This window comes from Neovison vison, chromosome 2, assembly GCF_020171115.1.
Source record: "Neovison vison isolate M4711 chromosome 2, ASM_NN_V1, whole genome shotgun sequence".
NCBI classification, from domain to species: Eukaryota; Metazoa; Chordata; class Mammalia; order Carnivora; family Mustelidae; genus Neogale; species Neogale vison.
Genome location: NC_058092.1, coordinates 16,446,517 through 16,471,805, shown reverse-complemented (window position 1 = coordinate 16,471,805; position 25,289 = coordinate 16,446,517). Strand labels below are relative to the sequence as shown.

The window sequence follows — 25,289 nt, the reverse complement described above, 5'->3', positions numbered from 1 at the left end:
CTGCGCTGGGCATTTCTGAGTGTTCTCATGTTCTGCAGAGATTTCCAACACACTCCCCAGAGCCTCACTGTTTGCTCTGTTGTCAGCGTCTGACTGACAGGAAGGATGCTTCCTTGCTCCTCACCTTGGATTCAACAATAAAAACATTCTCAATGTTTAATGAGTACTGCATGACAGCCATATTCTAAGCGCCTTACAAATATGAACTCACTCTAACCTTCCAATAACCCTACACGTGGGATCTATTATCACCCTATTTTAGAGATTAGCAAAAGCAAGGCTTCGAGAGCACCCGGTGACACAAGTGGGAAATGACTCAACCGGGTGACAGTCGCTGCTCTCACTCCCAAGGCTGTGCTCTGAGCCACCTGCTTAACTAGACACGCCAACTCTTCAGGGAGGCCTCAGAAGTAAGAACTAGCACTGAGGAAGGATACATCTGCCATCCCTGTGGCAAGAGATTTCAGTTTTTCTGAAAGCAACAGAAAGCAGCACATTTTAATAATAAAATCCTTTGCCTACTAGCCAATCTGACGTGTGCACGGGCTCCAATTAGTTCCAGAATTTGGACACACGGCAGCACTCGGTATCATTAACTGGTGTCCCTGTGGACATGAGCTCCGAAATCTCAGTCTACACTGTCTCCAAAGACACGGGGTGAAGCAGTTCTCCATATGCTACGACGCGGGCCTGGGAAACAGGCAAGTAGTGGCCTAGGAGAGGGCCCTGGCCACTGGCCTGCTCCCAGTGACCTTTCCCAGGACACGGAGGTCTTTGGGCTCCTCTTCGTCATGACAACTGATCAGCCCCACCATCTCCTGGCTCCTAAGTAATGCTACCAGGAAGAGGAGACCAGAGCAGAGCATCCAGAGCAGAACGTCCTTTGAATAGGTCGAAAGGACATCGAAATGATGGCACTAGATCCAAGCCAGACCTCTCATCTGGGCGTCTACTGCAGCTGGATATGGGGACTTGTGAACTCCCCAGGGGAAGGGGCTGCACTGTACGTTTGTCCAGCATCGCCCCGGGTCCAGCCCCACGTCAGGGACACGGGAGTCCTGACAACAACCTTTGTTGGCTGGCTGATAATATATCTGAAGTGTTGACATAAAAGCCATGTTTGTGAGGCACTGTTTTTGCAGATAGCTAGAAACTGGTGTGTGGAAAACAGGGGTAGGGAAGGGAGGAGGATATGCAGGGTACGTGGCACGCCAGAAAGACAGGCTTTGATGGCGACAAATGGCACCTGAGAGGGTTGCTTTTACCACCAATACTCCTATCTGGTGTTTACTGAGCATCTTCTGTGAGTCAGGCAGAGGCGTTCATGCTTCACACGGGACAGACACCTTATTAATTCTCACAGCAATCCAAGGCGGTGGCATTATTACTTTTCCTCATGGACAAAAGGGGCATGGGGGATTGGAAAGGTAAAGAAATCTGTTTAAGGTCTCAAGGTCCAGTTCCAGGCCCTTGTGGAGTCGGAGCCCGAGCTCCTAACCCCCCAACAGCTACGCCGCGCCGCTCACCCCACTGCAACGAGTCTGCTGGGGGAGACGGGACGTGGCTGCAGACACCACACTGGCCACTTCCTGAGGCTGGGATGAGGATGCACAGAGTTTTCTTTGCCTTCCTGTGCGTGTGTTGATTAGAAGTGTGTTTTGTCTGTATCAGTTCCGGTAGAAGTGGAGAAAGGTGGGGGCAGACCCCACTACCTGAGTGGCTCCAGGGGCACAGGGGAGGGAATATCGGGCAGTAGGCTTCCCAGGTCGGGAGGGGGGCGAGAGCAGGGACCACTCACGACGGTGGATATTAACTCAGACAGCGTCCGGCTGCTCCTCGGGGGAAAGGTGGGTAGGACTACAAGATGAGTTGGGGAGGGAGGGGGCAAGCAAAGAGCAGCTCAGTGGACTAATGGAAATATTCTGGAGCTCTGCAGCCTGTCTGTTACTGAGGCTCTCCTTCAAGCATAATTTGCCTTTGTCAGGCAAGCAGTGCCAGGTGGGCTAAAAAGGAGACAAGGAAACAGCTCGGACATTACACAATGACATGTTAAAAATGGGATTTTTCTTGAAATATGAATGAGGGACTTGGTTTTGCTGGAGAACAGGGGAGGGGAAGACACCAAGTGGGGACTGGCTCTGGTGGAGTGACAACTTCTGTCATGATCGTTACACGCCTTCTTAGAGCCAGGCCTGGCGCCGAATGCCTGACAGCCGCCATCCTAGTACGTACTGTGAAAGGTGTGCAGGTGGATGGACAGGCCGTTGGCTTGCCGGAAGCCCTTGCCACAGTCCCTGCAGACATACGGCTTGTCCCCAGTGTGGGTCCTCACGTGGCGGGACAGCTCAATGGACTGGGCGAACACAGCATCACAATACTGGCAGGCGTACATTTTCCCTGGAAACAGCATGAGTTTCCTTATTAGAAATAGCACCAAACACGGAAGGTATCCCTAAACACAAGATCACACGGTAAGGCACGTGTCGGGGAATACAATCTGGGAGACGGCGTCAAAACCACACGCAATTTGTAACACCCTGGGTGAGAGGTCTGGGCCCTTCTATCGGATGGCACCTCGCACGGAGCCGCTGACATTGTGGCCTCCCTCCCCTGAGGGATAAGAACAGAGTTCTCACCACACAAGACCACCCATCTGTTAACCAGGCCCCTCTAAGTTATGGAAGAGCTCATTCTGCTCCCAGAAAACAGACATATCCTCCTGCTCAGAAACTCCCGGGTCTGGATTCCTGGCCACATGCACCGTGTGGAACCACGACCGCACACGGAGGTGACAGACGGGGATAGAGAGAAGGGAAGCCTTCCCCTGCTGACTTGCTATGAAGTTATTATAAATCATCTGGCTTCTCTGTTCCCTCACACACATAATGGGAATACAATGACCAGACTGCCCAAGACTGTTGGGAAATAGAGGTAAAGAGCAAGGCTGGAAAACTGGCATGTGTAAGAAACCACCAGACGAGCTGTGCCTCCAGGGTCCCTTCTGGGCCAGCAGAGAAGTGGAGAAATCAGTGAAGTGAGAGTCCAAATCCCTCAAATCCGAGGTCTATTTCAGCTAGAGCAATCAACATCGTTTGCATTTTTCACATGTTGGGCTTTGAAATAAGATTTTGTTAGGAAAAAAAGGGTTTCTTCGATCAAGAGTTGAAATTATTGAGAAGCCCAGGACTCAGCCCTTGGCTGCCTGCTTTGTAGATGACCTTAGCTCAGAGCTCAGATACCATCTGTACCCTGAGAATGCCCACAGTCCTAGCTCTGGCTCCCAGCTTCCCCTGTAACCACGACTTACACATCCAATCTCTTACTTCTGTCCTTTTCTGCGTGGAGCGCACACCTATCCCTCAGACAGAGCTCCTGAGGCTCCGTCCCCGGCACCCCCATGGCCCGCCACCAGCCCCCAAGCACTCCAGTTCTGTCCACTGCAGGGAAGGGCAGGGCCACACACTTGGCTGCTCATCCAGAAACCCCACAGCCATCCTTAACCAGCCGCCCACGATGGGTCCTAGCACTTCTGCTTCAACACAACCCAAACTTGAATGTGTGATGACTGCCCTCAGCATGCCCTCGCTGAGAGCCCCGACACCCCCACACCGGACGACTGGCTGGCCCTGCCTCCCTGTGAACATGACTCTTCTCTTATTAAAGCGGACTGCCAAGAGTGGCCAGGATTAACTCCAAATTAACTCCAAAGAAGTCACCTCCTGCTGCTCCTCTGCTTATAGCTGGTCCATGGCTTCCTGCTGTAGAATCACGGCCCCTGAGGGTGCCCATGTCCTAACGCCCCGAAACTTGGGAACATGTTCCCTCGTGTGGCAAAAGGGGCTCTGCAGATATGATTAAGTTAAGGGTCTTGAGATGGGAAGACTATCCTGGATTATACCAGCAGGCCCAATGTCATCATGGCTTCTTTGGAAGAGAGAACAAGGAAAGTCAAAGGAGGAGGTCCAATGGGGGAACAAGGACATGGCCATGAGCTGCGGAAGCCACGCAACCTCTAGAAGCTGGGAAAACGAGGAACAAGTTCTCCCCCAGACCTTCCAGAAGGAACACACTCATCAAAACTTTGACTCTTCCTTTGTTAAAATCTCTTTAGGCTCTTCAACCTCCAAAGTAGCAAGGTAATACATTTGCCTTGATTTTAGCTACTGTGTCTGGCAATTCATGACAGCAGCAACAGAAACCAGCCCACTCTGCGTAAAAACCCAAGTCCTAAAAACAGAACAAAAAGTCCTGACCCTGGCCTCTATGGCCCTACACCTGGCCTCTGGTGAGCTCTCTGGCCTTCTCTCCCACCGTTCTTTCCTTGTCTGCTCTGTTTCAGCTCCTTCGAGTTCTCTTGCGGTGTCTCAAATAGGTCAGGCTCATTCCAGTTGCGGGGGGCAGGGTCTCTGCACTTGGGATGCTCTTCGAGATCTTCCGCCGGTTCCAGCTCTCACGTCATTCACCTACACAAGCCTCATGTCTCTGAGGCCTTCTCTGATGATAGCGAACCCTGCCATTCCCCGGCTGATGACCCTGCTTTATTTTTCTTCCTAGTAATGACTACTATCTGAATTCACACTACACATTTGTTTATGGTCTCTCTTACCACTGGAAGTGAACTCCATGGCACCTCGGTGCGTATACACATGCCTGGTGCCTGGAATAGTGCTGTAGAAATTCATTTACTCAATGAACGTTTACTGAGGGTCGAGTCTTGCTAAGTACTATTCCAGTGATGCAGCAGTTGGGGGGGGGCGTGGGGAACTAACAGCTCTACCTCCTGGAGCCTGCATTCTAACGGGGGAGACTGACTAGAAACACGAGGAATTAATGAAGTAGGTAAAACATTTCCTGCGACAAGCCCTACAGCGGAGAACAATGCAGGGGAACTGGAGCTGGGGCTGAGATTTTACATGGGGTGGCCGGGAAAGGACTCGCAGGGAAGAGCTGTGAACAAAGACCTGAAGGAGGTGAGGAGGGATGACAAGAAAGCCTTTGAGTGGAGGGAAGGGCAAGAACGCAGGGCCGGCAGGTGTCCTCCCGGGCCGGAGCCTTGCAAGGAGGCTGCAATCGGGGAGAACTGGGCAAGGGCGAGGGAGGGGAGTATGAGGGGAGGTCTTAGGGGACCCGGTCACAGGGAGCCTGGCGGGCTGGCGTTAGGCCTTCAGATTTTACAGAGTGAGGTGAAGAGCTTTTGCAAAAAGGTTTTGAGCAGAGAAGTGACAGGATATGGGTTAGCACCAGAAGGACCACTGGGGCCTGTGTCCCGAGAGCACCATCTAGGGAGAGGATGAGAGCAAGGGTAGGTGGTTCCTACCACGATCCAGGTGAGATGATGGCGGGACTTTCTTTCTTTTTTTTTTTTTTTAAAGATTTTATTTATTTACTTGAGAGAGAGAGTGAGAGAAAGCACACGCACGCACATAGAGGGAGAGGGAGAAGCAGGATCCCAGGACTGTGGGATCCTGACCCTGAGCTGAAGGCAGATGTTTCACCACCCACTGAGCTCCCCCAGGCGCCCGATGGTGGGATTCTCCCTTACACATAAATGTGCCAAACAAGGCAGGGAGTCCTCTGAGAGGCCCTCTCTGACCACACATCTCCCTGGCTCTGAGCAGACTAGAAACCCCTTCCCCGTCCTTCCAGCTTGCTGGGGTTATCCCCTATCCCAGCGTCGGCAGCTCTGCACCGCCTCCGTCTCTGCGGCAGAAAAGCCCCTGGCCCGTGAGCTCTGGGGGCCCAGCAGCTCCGGCGTTGTCCCTTGGCCATGGTCTGACCCACGGCACGTGCTCAGCCAGGGTTTGTCTCATGCGTGAACTCAACCTCGAAGCCTGAGGAACTCCTGGTTTTCTGCCAATTCTGTAACTATAAGGTCACAATCCTACATTAGTTAGCCTCTCTTCACGAACTCTTACCATAAGCCTTTTACGTGCCCGTGTACCTGTGTGCTCCTGGTCATCACTCTAGGCGGAGTGTGCACCGTTTTTTGTTTCTAATCTACTTGAGAGACATGTCATGCCTCGTTCCAAATGGGTTTTTGGGGAGGTGACCCACTGAGAGCTGGCAGAAAGAATGAAGAGACTCTCGGCACCCTACCTTCCGAGTGCTTCTTCTTGGTGTGGTAGGCCAGGGCGGAAGCCTGGGTGAAGGTCATGAGGCAGTGCTTGCACATGAACGGGCGGTCCCCCGTGTGAAGGCGAAGGTGGTTCTTCAGGGTAGAATTGGCTGCGAACTTGGCCCCACACTCTTCACAGGAGAAAGGCTTCTCGTCAAAGTGCTCTGTCAGTTTGTGGTACTGCATGCCTAGGGAAGCCACACCAGGGGCCAGAGGGATACACGTCAACGTGTATCAACGTGACGACGCCAACGTGAGGACATATAACAGCGCTGGCCTCGTGGCCAGGCCCCACGAGGAGGCACAGAAGGCCACCTGCACTCGGCCCGCACTCAGCCCTGCTGCTCATCCGCCCACTGGCCCGCACTCCGAAAGTCACCTCGGTCCCTCTCCTGTCTGCATCAGGCATGGAGTGTTCTGGGTGTATCCTTCCCCTCCCCTCCCCTCTCTCTCTCTTAAATAGGACCCACCACCAAGAGACAGTGAAACAAAACTCGGTTTTACGTTTCATTAGGTTTAGCCAATGTCTGGGACGAGGGTAAACAATTCTGACTATCCATCCCAGAGTTTGTGACCTATTTATTATCAAGAAACAAGTGGTATGTGGAAGCCTGAGTCGGCCGTTAACTAGCTGGTTATTGCTGCGAGTAACAGCCGCTGCCACTTACTAATTCTACTGCAGGCGCTGTAGGTAGGTGTTTAGCTATGTTAACTCTTTACAACAATTCCAGGAAGTGGGTGCTGTCAGGGTGCCTATTTAAGATGGGGAAAGGAAAGCTCGGGGAGCTGAGTCCACAGCTCACGCTTTCCTCAAAACCCCACCCGCCTCTGTGGGAGCCCTCTGTTTCCCAGGCCCACCCGTAGCCCTTACTGCACACAACCAGAGGCAAGGCCTAGAGTCCACACCACAATATCCGGAACTCCCGCCCTCTGAAATCACTCTGCCTTCTTGGAAGTACCTGAGGCATGGGCAAACTCTCTCCCACAGAGGTCACATGTCACCGGCAGCCTCTTCTTCTTCTTCTTTGGGATATCGGGATCTCCTCCTGCACCATGGGCCTCCAGCTGATGCTTTTCCAGCTCCTTCTTAGAATCCTTGGTCTCGTTGCACTCCTTACACTGCACCTGCTTGCTCTTGGCCACCCGGCAGCGCTTCATGTGCACCTTCAGACGGCAGTAGAAGTGGAAGCTTTTGTCACAGGCCTTACACACGAAGCTCTTCTTGGCAGCGTCGGAGGAGGCAGACGTGTCTTTCTCTTGTCTCTCTGGCAAGGAACCAGTCTCTCCCGGACTGCTCTGTTTCCCAGATGGGCAGCCTTCCTCCGCTGGCTCGGCCACCTTCTCGTCTGCTCTGCTGTCGGCTTCGCGGTGACACTTACCGCTCACCCTCCACCTCTCCTTCCCTCCACCTTCCTGAGTAAGGAAGCCTGCAGATGAGAGAAATCGCACGGCTCTGGAAATTCTGCGCTTCTGCTTTGCTTCCTAATCTTTCCTAGAGAAGGCTGCAGACTAGGGCGGGACCCTCTAAAACTCTGGAATGATACCACTGTCACCTTCACTTTCCCATCCACACCCACAGCATCAGCTTAGATCTAGGCCTGTGCCCTGTGCAGGTACTGAGAGCATTTCCAAGTAGTGAGGCAGCGATGGATGAAGCCGTCTACGAACTACTGCCTCTTCTCTGCAGGACGGACATAACCTGTTAGGAAAAGCCTAACAACAGGCTTTGCCCCCACCGCACCTCCCCAGCCCCCGCTCTGTTCCTTACCAGCGTGTGCTAACTCGCGCATGACGGGCTGCAGGTCTGGGAAAGATCTGTGCACGGTGCACAGGAGGTGACATATTTCAATGGCCGAGACGGATTTTTCCACGGCTCTGCTCAGCATTACTTTCAGGGAAGCTTCAGGGCTCGCCGTCTCTGAGGAAATGCTCAGAATCTAAATGAACACCAGGAGACAAAGGTTTGTGGTTAATATCAGCAGTTTTCTCCGTGGTTCTCAACTAGGGGGTAAAGAAAGCGAATTTGAGGAAGGCACCACTCCATTTATAACAGATTTACACGTCTTGTGATGAATGGAAGGGAGAACACTCATTTCCAGATAACAGGGAAACTGGCAAATTAAGAAAGGAAAAGGAGAAAAGGTAGACCCAAGTCAAGACAAACGTGCAAAAACAAAGGTACCAGAGCAAGGAAACGCTGGGCATTTTCTACGAGAAGCATCTTCTCAGAAGCCAGGAGTCTCCAAAAGAACTTTTCTAGAGCTCAGTATTAAAAGCTTGGAAAGCTACAGGATTTGGTAGTTGGTGGCTCTGTCCTGAAGATCAAGATAATTTCTCATAATATGTAATTGTCACAGTGTGTGGAAGTAATTCTGCATGATCAGTGGCTTCACGTTTTTAGACACTTAGATGTACCCTTTTAAACATTTTCTTTCATGGAAAAAAAAAAAAACTCGGATTTTTAAAGAAGGTTCAAATAGGGGCTTTAAAGAGGCCAAGAATTTTATTTCAAAGCCATCCTCTTTCAGAATGTTAGCGCGATCAGCAGAAAGAGTCCGTACACTGAGAAAATAAAGCGAAACCATCCACAGATGGCCAAATGGAAGTTTCTTTTGGGAAGACATTTTATTTCTGCTCTTTTCAAGTCTATCTAAATAAACCTGATGTCCCTGGAGGTAGGCCCGAGGCTCATTAGTGAGGCTCGAACTCATCAACTACAAGAGCTCCGTCTCTAGAGCGCGAGGCGTGCGGATAGAGTCTCGCAGATGCGTCCGGCTCGGAAGGCCCGCAGAAATCCGTGCCACTGTCTTCCCACCCGAGAGTCAGACCACGGTGGGGCTGTCACCTGTGTGGACAGTGCTAGAAACCTGCCCTTCGGCACACCTTCCACGCCTACCTGGATTAAAAGGCACATACGGGGGAACCTGTAGTTTAATTTAACCCTCTTATAATTCTTCCCCACTCGAGATGCCCATGATCCTGAGCTGGACATCCATGAATCCCCCCAAGTCCCCACCTGGTTTTTCTGGGATGCTGGCCACACTGAAAAGCCTTACAGAAAATGAGCTGGCACTACGTGATACCCCATATGGGCAAAAGCTTTGTTCTAGCTATGTTTGTCTTGGCTCTTCCTAGATGCCAGACCAATTTTACTTTTCTTCCTCTGAAAGCAGTTGTTCCATAAAACATGTTAGGACAGTTATCATGGTTCCCTTTGAGTTTACCTAGGTTCAGGTAAATGAAATACATCTAGGTTTGAGCCACATGAGCCTGGGTTCAAACCCCCGCTTCCGCTCTGACCAGCTGGAGCATCCTAGAACTGTTACCAGACCCCTTAGAGCCTGAGTCCCTATTCTGTAAACTGTGGGTGACATCCCCTGCCAAGGAGGGCTGAGAGAATTAAACAACAAAGAAATGTTGGCTCAGCACAGAGCTCGGCGTGCAATATGCACTCTGCAGAATCCAGTGCCTCCCTCAGGAATGAGACCATCCCAGGCATGAGCCTGGTAGAACTCTCTGGAACAACAGGCTTTTCCCCCACCGCACCTCCTTCACAGCCTCTGCCAGAAGCTCCTCCTCCACGGTAAAGCCCTTGAGTCCCATCCCTTGCTGGATGGCCTCTAGGATCAGTCTGCGATGCCTCAGGATGGCTTCCAAAGCTGCACTTTCTGGGTTGGCCACTGAAAGAAAGGGGGATTGAAAACTCATGAGTGAAACCATGAGCACCATTTTTCCTTCACCTTTTCTGACTGTGAAGAGTGAGAATACACTTCACCGATCCTTCCCGGAGCTGGGAGTGGGGAAAACGGCAAACGGTGCTGTACTTAGAATGTAATTAATATCAGCTTAGCATAGTTACTGCGTATTTTATTTTACGAGGTTCACAAACTCCCATGTCCTCAAACAAAACTGCCAGCCCTTACTTGCAGTGGTAGGGATGAGAGCTCCTGGAGCTCCTGCTCCAGGGACCAGGAGAGTCCCTGCTACTCTCCAGCAGGGACAAGGCTCTGACAAGAGACCGGGTGGCCTACCTGCCCGGAAGAAGGCATCGGCACCAGGCTCCCTCCGTATTTCCTCCATGAGCAGGTTCAGCGGGCAGGTCTTGGTCTCCTGAGCCACCAGCAGCACTTGCCAAATGGCCATTGCAGAGAGAGTCTGCTTTTCTAGAACTGCTGACATCAGAGAACTGAAACCACCTGAGCCAGAGTCACGTTTCACGAGCTTCTCCATGACCTTCAAGATGTGGCACAAAAATACACATAAGGGACCCTCTAGCTGCCAGCCCAGCTGCAGAGCTGTGAGCCTGAGTTCTGGGCCACAGTGGACATACTTCTGGGGAGGGGTTTCTCAGCACCCTTCACCTCTCAACCAGAGACTTTTGTACCCGCCAAAGCTCTTCACACTGCCCTTTGAATGCCTTTCTTATTCCTGCAGAAATTACAACCTCCGACTTATGACTCTGCACTAGAAAGCAAATCACCTTGTTTTTCCTTCTCTATGGACCTCTTAGCATTTTTCAATATGGCTGTATGTATATATTTATGTTGAATACAGGTATAGTTTTTTTTTTTTTTAAAGATTTTATTTATTTATTTGACAGACAGGGATCACAGGTAGGCAGAGAGGCAGGCAGAGAGAGAAGGGGGAGGCAAGCTCCCTGCTGAGCAGAGAGCCAATGTGGGGCTCAATCCCAGGACCCTGGGATCATGACCTGAGCCGAAGGCAGAGAGGCTTTAACCCACTAAGCCACCCAGGCAACCCCCCTAGGTATAGTTTTAAAGTATGTATATATGTCCATCTTTTTTCCTTTTCCCATTTTACCCAACCCCCCTCCCCGCCCCCTTTTACTCTTACCTCTCTTTCTCCACAGGCTAAACCCTTCACGTGTGAGATCATTTTTAGTAATATCTGGTTGTCTGTGAAAATCTCCGAGAGGTTTTCATGATACCGTCTCAACAGCTCGGTCCCATAATCATCAGGGCTTGCTTGGACTGCAAGGATATTAGCAAAACAATAACATTTGCTATAACAAAATGTCCTTACGGGTTTCTGCTACAGAGGAGTAGGGGAGTTACAAATGACAGAGGAAGAGGATTATCACACAAGAGCTCTGTCTCCTCTGGAAGGCAGGTTTGGCTCCTGGCTTGGGGCCTCATACATGTGTGTTCAGATCTCCTCTGGTCTACCCTTAATCACTTGGTGCTTCAGGGTCGCAAAACCTCTCACACTTTGAAAGCCAGTGCCCAGCGGTAGAAGCCAGTGATAGCTCAACAGGGAGGTAATTAGACGGCGTGCTTGTAAGAGACTCAGACACGCAGATTCAAGGGGTGTTACTCCTCAAGCCTGAGGTTAAGGACCCATGTGGCAATCCAAAATACTAGCAGACGTTCAGTTGAGACTCCAGTAGTAAGACTGACCTGTCGTTCTTCATGCCCTGTGAGTCGATCTGTTAGGGACTCTCTTTTAAAAGGTCACACTTAATTTCAAAGGACGAAAAATAGAAACTATCATGCATTTCCTTTAGTTTTACAAATATTTAAAAATGTATTCTCCTCTTTGGCCCAGTTCACCCTGCTTCTGGGAATGAGGCCTTACGAAATGCTCCGGAGACATAAAATCTGTATGTGAAGATATTTGCCACTGCGTTACCTGTGATGATGAGGAGGGAGAGAACACCTAATGTTTACCAAGGACCTATAATTTGCGAACTGTTGTACATATATTGTCTCCCAGGAGCCACAAGAATGAATGTGATGGGTGCCATCCTCACCCCCATCGCAGGAAAAAACGAGGTTCGGAAGGGTTAGGGTCCCTAGGCTCAGGGTCACACATCTACAAAATAATCAGGATACAAACCCAGGTGATCTTGACAGCCTAAGCGTTACACCCCATGTGCCCCTAAACAGGGCAGGAATCATATACAATATGCGCCCTTGTGATGGAAAACTACAGAGCCTTCAAAATACAGGGTTATAGAGCGTTTCCTGAAATGTGGGGCGGAATGTTTATGTTATACTGTTAAATGAAGGAAGTTATAAAATTATAAAATACAGTAGAATATCTCAACATTGTAAAAATAATGTGACAAATATGTTAATGCCCCAGTACGGACATAATCAAGTTGGGAAAGCTGGAGGTTGTTTTCTTCTTTATTTTGTAAACTGTTCAAGTTTGTATAGATATTCATTGTTTCTACAAGCTAGAAGAAAGTTGTTTCCTTTTCCAACTACCCCTTTTCTGAAAACCACATTGGGTCTCGAGGGCTCTGGGATAAAGAAGAACTGGCTAGACTTGGCACATTTTTCGAAGGACTGGGACAGGGACTCACTGCCCCGGACTGGATGCACACGGGAGGTGTATAATTCTGGGGCCTGCCAGAATGAACCAGTACTTGCACGGGAGTGGGAAAATCAAGATCGGCGTCTTTGCTGCTTGGATTTAATGTGTCCAAGCCACGCGCTCTGTGAGTCGGCCTGCTCCTCGGCATTCCTGGGGGGCTGGGGGCCAGCCGTGGGACAGCCACACCTTCACAAACCCTGAACCGCAGGAACATCATGAGGATGCCTGACCAGCAAGAGCCGTGCTCAGATCTCCGATCTCAACTCCAGAACTACGGACAATCGCTGGTTTCTGCGGCACTAGGGCGTCTCTAAGCATCACCTCATCTCCCCAGCATGGTGCTCAAAGGGTGCTTAAGCTCTAATTTTCTGTGGAAGAGGTTCCAGTCCAGAGAGCCGACAATTAACGGATACCTGCGGTGCCCTGTGAGGTGGCTAATCTCTGCAAATTCTCCAGCAGAAGGCCCAAGTTCGGGGACGCAGGTTTCACAGCCTGAAGGAGCTTTACCAAACTCTCTGCAGTCACAGTCCTGTCTTCAGACATTCTGTGCAGCAGCTTTTCCATCGTCTCCTTGGGTGTTCCGCCCTCGCAGCAATTCAGGATCACCTGCAGCGAGCAATCAGGCAGACAGCAGTTACTGGCACTTCCAAGTGCATCTGACACGCCGCCGGCGAACCCAGCGAGACGGCAGCACAAGGCGCCTGTCCCCGGGTCCTCCTCTGCGGTCTCCAGCAATGCTCTTCCCAGAGTCACTTCCTTGTGCTGTGTCGTAAAAGGCCCAAGTTTTCTCCAAACCGCACAGCTCTGTGAAAATCCCTCCTCCTCAACTGGAGGTCTGAGTAGACTCCTTGTCCCCCTGCCCCCCACCCCCACCACTTGCAGAAGCCAGAATCCCGCATGGCAGCGCGGGGAGCCCAACTCTCACCAGCGTCTTCAGACTGGGTTTGTTTAGGAAACTGAGAAACAGGCAGGCAGCTAACGAGTACAGCTACAGCGGTTTTAGAATGTTCGGTAACTACGTGATCGTGGTAAGAGGTTACCACTGCAGGCCAATCCCGTTATTTTACTTCCTCCTACTCATTCAAACCTTTTCATAGCAATTTGAATGCCCAGGTAATTTACACATTAGTCCATGGCCACCAAAATAACAGACTAAGAGTGCATGTCTGGATAATTTTTCTTACAGATTCTGTATCTTCGATCTCTCTCATCAGTGCCACATACGCGCGCGGCTCCAGTCACCATCCCCCGCTCCCACCCCACCTCGCTCTTCCTTGGTGTGCTGGAGTCAGAAGGGCACAGGGCTCCAGCAAGAGGGTGAAGGATAAAACCCATGACTGTTATTTTAAAGAGATTTTCCTATTACAATAGAACTATTTCCTAATGGACTACAACTCACTACGTTAACTTGGCTCTTATGGTGCCGGTAACATGCAAGATTATTTCAACACACATAATCTACAGACTCCTAGTAACTGAATTTTGAGCTCTCCTTCAGAAAAATACCCGCTTTCAGGAGCAGTCCCAGAAACATGCCAGAGAATGCCATTATCAAATTAACTCCCATTTAAAAATAAACTTAGCTATAAAACCAAATTAGTTTTATGTATATGAAAGGAATATCTATATTACATATATGAAAGGAACACATACATTATATATTAAGCTGTCATATTCATCAGTACAGAACACAGTCATTCTCTTTGCTTAATGTCTAATATAACTAGATTCCTATTAAATGAATCAGAATTTAAAATTCAAGTGCCTGTATCTGAAAACCACTCTGATTTCAGTGCTATCTCTTTGTTCCTAAGCAATGACCTGATACACAATGAGGCAGCCATGTACTGTCAACAGTGGGTAGGGGCCTTAAAGCCAGACAGGCCTAATAGGAAACCCAGTCCTAAAATGTATAGCCGGCATGACCTTGGGTGAGTTCTTCTGTTCTTTGAACCATATCTTCCTCATCTGCGAAAGCAGAGAACAATACCAACGCTTGCACACTTGTTATTAGGAGTCTCTAAAGTGAAGCTGCTATTTGTAGAGCCTGACATAATGTCTAGGACATTCGTGATCTTTAAATGACAGTGGGTACTGATATCCTTAGGCAGCTGTATGCACAGCGGTAAGAGAATGTGCTGTGTGTCCACATCTGAGCTCTAGCACGGGCGCCCAGCAGCTGCGTCTTTGGGTAAGCTGCTTCACCTTCCTAAGAGTCTGTATCCTCATCTTTAAAATGAGGGTACTATCTGTGTACTATCTGTGCCTTCATCAAGCTGATGTGAGGGCAGAAATTAATAATATTTAGAAGGTCCTCAGCACACTGCTCAGCACACAGTAAGCAGTAAATCAACAACGACTGCCACAATTGCTATTGTTGTACGTTTCCAATCCTGAAGTAAAGACACATCTATTTACCATTTCTTACAGAACCCAGGTATGTATACACAGGGGCCGTGGTGCCTCGATTAGCATCATCCTGTAACAGGAGAGAGTTCTAAGAGGCCCAAGTGCGGGGTGCCTGGGCTCAGTCGTTCAGCATCTGTCTTTAGCTCAGGTCATAATCCTGGGGTCCTGGGATTGAGCCCCGCAGTGGGCTCCCTGCTGTGGGGGGAGCCTGCTTCTACCTCTCTCACTCCCCCTGCTTGTGTTCCCTCTTTTGCTATATCTCTCTCTCTGTCAAATAAATAAATAAACTCTTAAAAAATAAAAATGAAAATAAAATAAATAAAAGGCCCAAGTGTACATTCCACGTGATGGCCACACACTGTGGCCACTTGATCAACATTCACCTCTACGTTCCTGCTTTATTGTTTGGCTTCAATTTTCACAAGAAGTAGCTAATGAAGCTCTGGTAGAACCCCAATTCCAAAAGGTGTTTCTGTGATTTATAACTAATTTACGTTCTTCTGCTTTAGTCCTTTCTGTCAAGTAAACTGAAAGTGACAGAGGAAAATGACAGTGTGTGGTCTGTCTTGGTGCAGAGAATGAGGCTGAGTCTGGGCTCTTCCTATAAATGGTGTTTTACCAAGATAATGAAACAGTTCAAAGGACACATTCAATCTAGCTAATAAGGAAAAGGTTTGAATGAGTAATCGAATGAAATCCCTAAACAGGGAATCAGGTACTTCTAGAGCTATAAGCAACTTACTGAAACTGAGTGCCTACAATTAAATTCAGTCTTAAGCTGAAGGAAGCTTAATCTTATTTTGTATATTATCTTTCCCTAAGGAAATTCAAAGGAGTTATAATTTTGGGAACACATAATTTATAAAGTATAATTTTAAGATTAAGGATTGTTCCCATTTTATATGAAAAAACTACAGTTTATGACCACTGAGAAAAAAAGGAATTCAGAATCCAGTCTTCACTACTGATCCATGCTCAGCGATCCTACCACTGCTTTCTAAACATTTTCTCTTCCCAGACATGTAAGCCACTTCCCAGAGTTTTAAGAATTGATGCCACAGAAGTTCTCTGTCCCTATTCCTTCCTTCCAGATATAAAAATATTTTTAGCACAAAGTTGAAATCAATAACACCAACAAATACAGTTATCTAGTTGACTTGAGAAGTCCTGCCAGCAGTTTTATGAGGATTTTAGTAGCTGGCTGGTGGGAGAGTAAATTGGTACAACCTTTCTGAAGGGCAATTTGGCAATATATAGCAAACACTTGAAAAATTTCATACTCTCTATTCCAAAATTCTACTTCTTAGAAAATTACTCAAAGGAAAGAGTTTGAGAAGTATGCGAAGATCTGTGTGTGAGGATGTTCTCTACATCATTGACCATGGCAAAAAATTGGAAACACATGTGCAATAACAATCAACGAATCATGGTGTGTTCATTACATAAAACACAATGCAGCTACCAAAATCCATATTATAGTATGGAAATGTATTCACAATGCATTAAATAACAAACCCAAAGGTACTCTGTATAAGCCTATCCCAGGATGACTCAAATGAGAAAAAGTAGGAGCACGTGCTCCAAAATGTTAGCTGTGATCATCTCGGAGTGGTGAGATGGTGTGGGATTGTAATTGTTTTTCTTTTTGCTCACTTCCCCAATTTTTCCTACAGGTGAACAGTGTATCATTTCTATAAAGAAGAAAAGAGTCAAAATTATAATTACAACTGTGTCTAAACGTTTTCACTCTTGGGGCAACAGTTTCCTATTAGCAGCCCACCAGGTGGGAGCAGGACTATCCACCCACCCACGTATCCAAACATTTCATCGTAGGACAGTGTGTGAGTCCCTCAACCAGCTGCTGCCAGGGGCACAAAGAGATACATGTTCAAGAATGTGAATTTCTGGGTGCTTGCTATGCAGTAGGTACAAAAACACTGCAAGGGAAAAAAGTGCTATGTGCCACAAAAGAGGTTAAAAAAAGGGCTACATAAACTCAGGAGGGAGGAAAAGGTGCTCGATCCCACAGTTACCCTTTTTTCAGTGTCAGGCAGGAATTCCTCCGTGGCTGTTTCCAGGAACTCCAGGATAGGTCTCAGCTGTGTGACACCCTGGATCAGGTCCTCTTTGTGTTCTAGTAACAGAGCAGACAAGGTCTTTTCCTCCTCTGTGCTCCCTGGGGTGGCGGGGGGAGAGAGACAGAGAGATGCACAGGAGAAGCTAGTCAATTTGAAGAAAATGACAGCATGGTTTGTCAAGAGAGATCTAACAGAATAGTAAAGTGATTCTCAGCCTATTTTGAGCACCCGAATGCAGAATCTCTTTTTGGAGAGGAAAATACTTTATTATTCTGTTTAAACTCTATGAAAGGAAAAAATGTTTCATTTATCTGTCGAAACACAAAGCCGCAGAGCCAGCCAGAGGTTAACTTCTGCTTGGCAAGGCCACTGCTTTGTACCTAACCCAAACGAGAGAAACTGCAGCCGTTGGTGCTGCCGGCAAACCAGTCTGCCCTGGGCACTCAAAACACTGACTGGGATGTGTGGCTTGTGAAGGGCAGAACACGGACGGTCTTCTCCTACTTCAAGGTGTCAGACTAGTTAACTAGGGGACTGAAATGGAGACTCAAATTCAGTCTGTATATTTGTCCCCACCAGCTTCTGGAATTATGTGTAGAACTGATGGGAAAATCACTGAACGATAACTAAGCCGCTGAGGAAATGTATCACTGGAGCAAACCTGACAGCATCTTTCCAGAATAAAACTCAAGCCACTCAGGTGGACGGGGTTTTCTCCTACCTTCTGGCCGCACTGCATCCACACCTTTCGCCTGTCCGTCTAACAACGCTCTCTTTACTGCGGGATTGGAATCTTGGCACAGCCTCAACAGTGACACAACAGTCTGAACGTCCAGGCTCTCATCTCTGACTTTATCCAGGATTCTCTGGAATGCTGAGTGTCCTTCTTCACCCTCAAGACATCCCATTATAGTCTGGGGACACAAGTAACCGGAAAGAGAGATCAGCCAGCCACAAGAACCCCGTGCTCCTTTGATCTGGCGAGTGAGGCCCTCTTTGGCCTTTCCTGGTATTTGGCATCCCGATGGCTTCTGTATCACGGCTCCTCTGACTTCAGAACACCGAAGCATTCGAGATGGATAAGCACCCGCCTTTCTGATCCCTTCTGCTCGGCCTTCCTCACGGATTCTCCTTCCAAATTCCTACCCACAAGCAGTCCCAAAAACTGGTCCCAACTTTGTTCTCCTGTATGCTCTCCCTTTGGAAAAGCCCTTCCATATGCAGCCTTCATATCACCTCTAGGCCAGTAACCCTGAAAACTAGCTCCCTAATCTTCAGCTTTCTATTTAAATCTAGAGCCACACAGTTTCTACTAGAAATGCCTTATCCTCCAGAGGTCTCGGCACTACATGCCGCCATCTGGACTCTTCCAACCTGGAAGTACTAAAATACCAGCCACTCCAGTGGTGAAATAAACAAAATTAGCGGGAGGAACGCTGACTGGACGGAAGGGTCAAAATTTCTGTTTTAGCAATAATGAATTTATTTTTAAAAAATCTAGAACCAAAAGTTAATTTCATGTGCACAGCCTTTATATTTCTACTTGGCAAAACTACAACCTACCTTTGATGTTTTTTAGTGTCAATACTGTAAAAGAAGAGCTTCCTCACAAGAAAGCTAAAAGTTATGGTTTTCTGCACATACACACACACACACAAGACATGAAAGGATCTCATGAATATCTATACTTGCAAAGTTCAGGTAGGCAGTTCTTATAAATTCTGGTAGTAATTACAGGTTTAAAATTTTTATTCAGAGAGATTTTTATCTTTCTCTCCTCCTCCCAAATAAACAGGAATTAGGAACGAGTTAGACTGTGTTTCTTGGCTTTGCTTGAGCGTGCTTCCTGATCGCAGAATGGACATGACATATAAAGCCAAGGTAAACTTAAAAAAAAAAAAAGCTTCCTATGATTTTTAGTCATGTTCAAAAATAAATTCAGATAAAGCCCAGTTTAGGAATCTGTATTAAGTAACTTCCATGAACCTGAGTAACTCATCTTGTCTCCATTTTGGAAAATAATAAACAAATGAAATACCAACTCTGCTGAATGCTCAGTTGAATGGTTTTCAGTCGCCTTTATTGAACCTACCACGCTCTTGTTAGTCGGCCTAAAATCTCGTTAAGGAGTGCCTTTGCCCTGACAGCAGCAGGGACCTGTGGTAGGCGGCCTCTAAATACCTCACAACAACCCCGACACCAGGCATTCATGCCCTTGGGCTGCACCTGATGTCGTGCTTCCAAGGGAAAGAACATGGCAAGAGTAATGGGGGGCACTTCGGAGGCTCCGTCACCGTGACTTCCCTCTTGTCTGCAGGGGCATTCTCTGCTTTCACTCTGGAAGCAGGCTGCCATGTTGTGAGCTGCCCTACAGAGAGGCCCACGTGGCAGGGAATGTCTTCAGCCAATACTCAGTGAGTGAGCTTGGAAGCGAATCTTCGGAACCCTGCCAACAGTCACACGAGTGTACTGGGAAGGGGCCATCCCCCGCCCTGCCCCATCGCATCCTGAGCTGTCTGTGGCCTTGGCCAATATACCCTGACTACAGACCTGCCAGGGACCCTGAGCCAGGGACTCAGCAAAGGATGCCTAGGTTCCTGACCCACAGAGATGGTAAAAACTGTGTGTGCTTTCAAACTGCTAAGTGTTAAGAGTAATTGTTATGCGGCAAGAGATACCTAATATAGACCCTCTCAATGTTAATGCCGTCAGTAAACAGGTTTTTCTCTATTTCTCCTTTCCTTCCTCCTTTTCTTCAATGCGTCTTAACTGATACAGCATTTAGCCGTCTTCGTCTGCCCTGCGCCAGTGTGCTTTCTCCTGAAGCTCTGAGTATCGTGAATCCACGTCTCTCAGGACCCAATCTGTCTGGCAGTATCATTTGAGCCGGTGGGGAAGGGAAGCTTTCATCAACAGAGGCATCTGATACGCTTCTCATTATCCTCTCTGCTGTCTCCTCCTCTGCTGAACTGCTCAGCAGTGAAATTAAAACATTTGTTAACTTCATTGCTCAGCAGCGACGCCAGGGTGTGACCATCTGGGAAGGGGAGCAGGGGTGGGCTGATGAAAGGGCCAGGAGGGAGCAGTCAGCTGCCTGGACAGCCCTGCTCTTTGCTCTTTCTTCCAGAACCTACTGGGGACCTGGCACCAGAGCGAGTGTTTTAACTGTTATTCCATCAGCCCCCTAAGCTGCCTGGGGCTCCTCCGTGCAGTGAGCCCTTTTCTGAAATAGCCCATCTGCCTAAACAGAGGGCGTCCCATATTGCGGCAGGCTGAGGGTCACTGACTGCTACATAAGACGTCAAGCCCAAAACAGAGTTTGGCTCTTTAAGCAAACATTTGGAATTCCTTTGATTCTTAGAGTTAAAGGTACTTCAGTAAATTCATACCAAATTATGGTCACACATGTGATCAACAAACTTTGATTTATGAATGAACTATAGGTCAATATACTTAAAGATGGGACAATTTCCTTTCCTTTAAAAATTTAATCTTTGCCTTATACTAAGGTCTTTGGATTTACTTATTTTCCCAACTGTCTGCCTATTGCCTTTGGATTCGTTTGAGTTATGCTGTGTTCTTATGCGCTCACACCTTCCCTGAATGCCGAGGGCCAGCCAACGGCCCTCGTGACCCAGACCGGAAGAGCCGAATGCCATCCCAGACACTATGTACGTGCCATCTACGGAACTCCTCCCGTTGGTCCTAGGAGGCGTTATTACCAGGGCTACTTTTATTCTTTTTTTTTTTTTTTTTAAGATTTTATTTATGCATTTGAGAGAGAGAGAATATGAGAGACAGAGGGAGCAGGAGAAGGGGCATGATCAGAGGGAGAAGCAGACTCAACCATCGAGCAGGGCGCCCGATGCGGGACGCCATGCCGGGAGCCTGGATCATGACCTGAGCCGAAGGCAGATGCCCAACCAACTGAGCCACGCAGGCGCCCATTACAACGACTACTTAAATGAAAGTCAGAGAGGTGAGAGAACTCGTCTGAGCTCTCATGGCCAGTAAGCAGCGAACCTGGGAGGAAACGGTAAGTCAGTGGAGTAAGTCAGTGGAGCTTACTCTACTGACTTAGCACCCCTTTCACTAGTTGCCACCTCAGATTTTGAGTGTAACCAAATCCACTTACAATGCACTCTCCTGGACCTGCTACGGTCAACGTCATGTTGAACACTGGGTCCTATCTGGACAATGGACACCATTCCTCCTGGTCCTGGAGATTTGTACATAGACAGGTACACTGGTAGGTGCTTCATAAATATTTAACTGAACGAAATTCTCTTGCCATAAAACCAATAGCCTTTCTATCGATGGCTGCATATGTTAGATGACATAATTAGCAGAGAGAAGATATGGAAAAACAACTTACTTCCATTTCTCATAGACCTATAAAATGAACCCTATTAGCTCACTTCTCAACAGGGTTACCCTATCCTGTCAGTGAACACAGTCCACAAAACACAGACCTGCACTTTGTGATAACTCTCCAAAGCAGTGACGTGGTCGAAAACATCAGATTTATATAGGAGAGGAGGCTTGTTTGCCTCTGAAACAAAGTTGAAAGAGAAAAAAAATAGCTCCTAGGTCTTAAGCTTTGGGAGTCTTTCTAGAACTTCAGGTGAAAACTGGATCAAACAGCAAGGAAATCAATAGTAGAAGTTATCTCCTAATTCTAGTCAAAGATTCACTTTGCTATATACACACTTAATTAAAAGCAGGGACATGGCTAGGAATAAAGAAAGAAGACAATTAAAAGTTCCTGCATAAAAGCTAAAAAAAATTATAAGCTTGCCTTTAAACATAGGTTTTGCTCAGCTCAGCCAGAAAGCCTGTTAGGTCAGTATCTGCTTTCTCTAATGGGCAGGGATATTACACTGAGATAAAGACGGGCAGAAGCTGCTTTCCCATCCCAGCACCCAAGAGATTTCTCCTTAATCAGTTTTGGCTTTGGTTTCACACAATCCAAGCGCCCCAGCCTCATCCTGTGTTGTTGCAATCACTGCTTAGGGAATGGCTTTGCCACCTTTCATCATTTATCTCAGGAAACAAAATAAGCAGGACACTACTTCACGGTGTCCTCCTGAAACTCCGTTCAGGCCAGGTGCACACCCTATGTCTGTTTCAGAAAAGAAACAGGCTAGTCCATGTCAACTAGAACACGCTCAGGCCTTCACGAGCCTCCAGATTTCACATCTAAGCAAAGATTATTTTTAATGTTAAGCTGTCTTTTTAATGTTATGCCGAATAACCAAATAACAACAACAAAAAGCGTTTCAAAGCTCCTTAGGAGCTAAAACTCTTTAAAAAGAAAAACAACAAACCCCCAGCCTTTACAATTGGAGCTGAAATGCAGACTGGTGTTTCAAGTGAGCAGTTTGCAAATGCTTTCAGTACTGAGGCCTTTTGGGGATTTCCATAGTTTGGTGACTCCAAAAAAATAATTACATATGTGGCAGGATTTCTCTGCTGTCAAGACACTCTATAGGGATAGGGATCCAGTTTTATTTATATGTGTCTTCCTAGCAACCAGCTCAATGCCTGGCACACACCAGCTGCTCAGTAAATATTTGCTGAATCAAGGCATAAGTAAAGAATAACACTTGGGAAAAATGTGTACACGGTGGCCCCTCAAAACAGCGAGGTGCCAGCACAGACACTGTGACATCTGCCATCAGACACTAAGAACTGTGCAAGCCATTAACTTCTCTACCAGCGCTTCTCAGAAACGTGTCTTACTGATATCAAAACAGCAACACGGCAGCTTATTAAAGATGTAGATGCCCAAGCTCTACGACTATCAGACTCTCTGGAAATGAGGTCTGGAGGTGTACATGTTCACGAGTGCACTGGATGATTTTCATATACACCGAACCACTGTTCTAGAGACTGATGGCTGTGAACCAGGCACTACACCTGCAGTTCAGTAAGGTACTTCCAAGTGGATAATGGTCCCTATTTGAAAGCATGACTTGCAAATTAGGCTTAAAGTAATAGTAATCCATCTCATGTGTCAGAGCAAATGACCGTGGCACTAAGATATTATAAGACGTTAAGTAAAAAGGGGTTTCAAGGTCAACGAAGTCTAAAAATACTAAGTTAACGCATAAACAAACAACAGCAGTCACCAATTGAGCTCTTTTTCTCTGTGCCTGGTATTTTAGTGTGAGTTTTCCATCAATAACCTGTATTAGTTTCACAATGATCCTGCGGTGTAGGTGGCAACATTCCCAACTGACAAATTAGGAAATTAAGGCTTACACAGATTAAGTTGTTGGAGGTCACAACACTAGCAAATGGTAGAGCTGAACAGCTAACTGTATATCCACACAATGGAACTCTGCTCAGGTCTAAAAAGGAGTAAATAAGCAGGGATAAGCCTCAGGAGAATTATGCTGATGGCAAGAAGCCAGATGAGAAAGAATATAGACTACATGACTCTCTATACATAATACTCTAGAAAATGCACATTCATCTACAGAGAGCGAGCAGGTCAGGGTCACCTAGAGATGGGTGGGTTGAAAGGAGCAGGTGGGAGGGATTAGTAACGGCATAAGGAACCTTAGGGGTGATGGGTATGTTCAGTATCTTGCTTGTGTTGATGGCTTCGGGTTTTAAAACTTATCAAACTGTATGCTTTAAATATATACAGCTTGCTGCATGTCAACCATACTTTAATAAACCGGTCTATAAGAAAGTTAAAGGAGAAAGAGAAGTACTGGGCCCAAGTACAAAGTCTGTATTTTATTTAATGGAATCGTATGCTCTTCAAGTATTTTTTCTCTTTTTCTTTCTGCAGCTGAAAGGTACTATGGAATGTAACAGAATCAGTTTTAAATACAGCCACTAAGTGATTTGTAGGGCTCTTACTCTGACCTCTAAAACCGTGGAAGAAATAAAATAAGCCTATAATGATCCCCAACAGTGAATCAGTGTTCTAAGTACTACTACTGTTATTGTCACCAAAAGATTAGGACAAGAACTGGGAGGGAAAAAAATGCTGGATGAAACCATGTACAGCAAAAATTTCTCAAGCACCTGTTATCTGCCAGACACTTTTAGGTACCAGTGTTAGGAAAAAATGCTTAAAACACAGCTCAAGTAAGTACGCAGGCCACCCTAATAGTCTGAGTATTGCTGATCTAGGAATGCTACTACTCCCCTGTCACCAAAATTAAGTGGACAGGAAGTCCTGCAAGGGAAAATGAAGAGGTGTGTCTCTAAGCTATCACACCAACAAATTTGTGACAAAAATGACAGATTGAACAGTTAAGAGAACATCCACATGCCAACGTATAAAACCATAATGTCCTTCAGCATAATCAGTACAAAGAGTATCAAGGTTTTACAACCTGTCACCTCCCTAACAGTGTCATTGAGGTTAACCCAGTGTCATAAAAAGCTGTTCTCTCAAGAAAGTAATTTACAGTCAACTGTCAATTAACCAAGGTTAAAAGAAATACTTGACCTTGAATTGTTGGTTTTGGTTTTTTTTTAAGTAACTTGCTATGAATCTAGGAAATACTTGTACAGTAGAAGGCAGTTACTCCTTGGATGAAGGTAACTAACAGACAATTGCCTACAGCGACACGGGAGGCCTCCCCCCCCCACTCCCCACCACGCAGATGAGCAAGCCTGCGGGGACGTGGCCACGGGCTCTGCCAGCACCGCTCAGCATGGGAGGCATGGCTGCGGGAAAGGCGAAGCTAGAGGAGTTCTAAAGTGGCTGTGGAGGCAATCCTGTACATTCAAGGGATGAGAAGTCAGGTAGTGAGGAAGCCCCCAGTGGGATTGCGTCTTGATGAGATATTGAAAGAAAGAAAAGGTCAGTTAAGAGCATGATAACCACTGGGCAGTCTTCTGTCAGGCCATTCCTAAACACTTAAACATACGTGACACATGTGTAGCATTTTCCCCTACAGGCAGTAAAACCCAGTGTGCAAAGGCACCGCTCTAAAGTAGAATGCTCGCGTTTAAATTCTTGCTCAGTCCTACGAGCTCTGTGGCCTTGGCCAGGTTATATACCTTAGACCGCTTTTCTCATCTGTAAAACGGGGGCTAAAAAATCAATAAAACAGCATCCATCCCAGGGGGGGGCGGTTTGTGAGAATTAAATCTGATAACGTGTGCCAAGCACAGCATGGTAAGTATTCAATAAATTTCACTACTAGTGGTTTCACGGTGGAAAATGGCCACTGTATTCCTAAACATTGGATGCAATTTACTACATAAGGTATACACATTAGGTCCTTTTCATACCAGGTTTTAAGTATTTCTTAATGTTCTACTTCGGTTTTTATCATTTAGTCTGGATTTGGGGTTGTCCATGACTACTTTCTGCCTCA

At 47.2% G+C, this 25,289-nt stretch overlaps 1 protein-coding gene across 6 annotated transcripts in view; it reads right to left on the bottom strand.

Annotated features, from left to right (window-relative positions):
• ZBTB40 (zinc finger and BTB domain containing 40) overlaps positions 1-25,289 on the bottom strand; it is a 72,864-nt gene that overhangs the window by 9,899 nt on the left and 37,676 nt on the right. For all 6 annotated transcript variants that reach the window (XM_044237393.1, XM_044237397.1, XM_044237398.1 and 3 more), the window contains 10 exons: positions 17,663-17,855; positions 16,897-17,039; positions 12,868-13,060; positions 10,970-11,106; positions 10,147-10,348; positions 9,662-9,795; positions 7,884-8,052; positions 7,075-7,542; positions 6,097-6,303; positions 2,233-2,397 (listed from right to left, as the gene is read on the bottom strand). In XM_044237393.1, the coding sequence (XP_044093328.1) occupies positions 2,233-2,397; positions 6,097-6,303; positions 7,075-7,542; positions 7,884-8,052; positions 9,662-9,795; positions 10,147-10,348; positions 10,970-11,106; positions 12,868-13,060; positions 16,897-17,039; positions 17,663-17,855 (2,011 nt within the window). The remainder of the gene's footprint in view (positions 1-2,232; positions 2,398-6,096; positions 6,304-7,074; positions 7,543-7,883; positions 8,053-9,661; positions 9,796-10,146; positions 10,349-10,969; positions 11,107-12,867; positions 13,061-16,896; positions 17,040-17,662; positions 17,856-25,289) is intronic.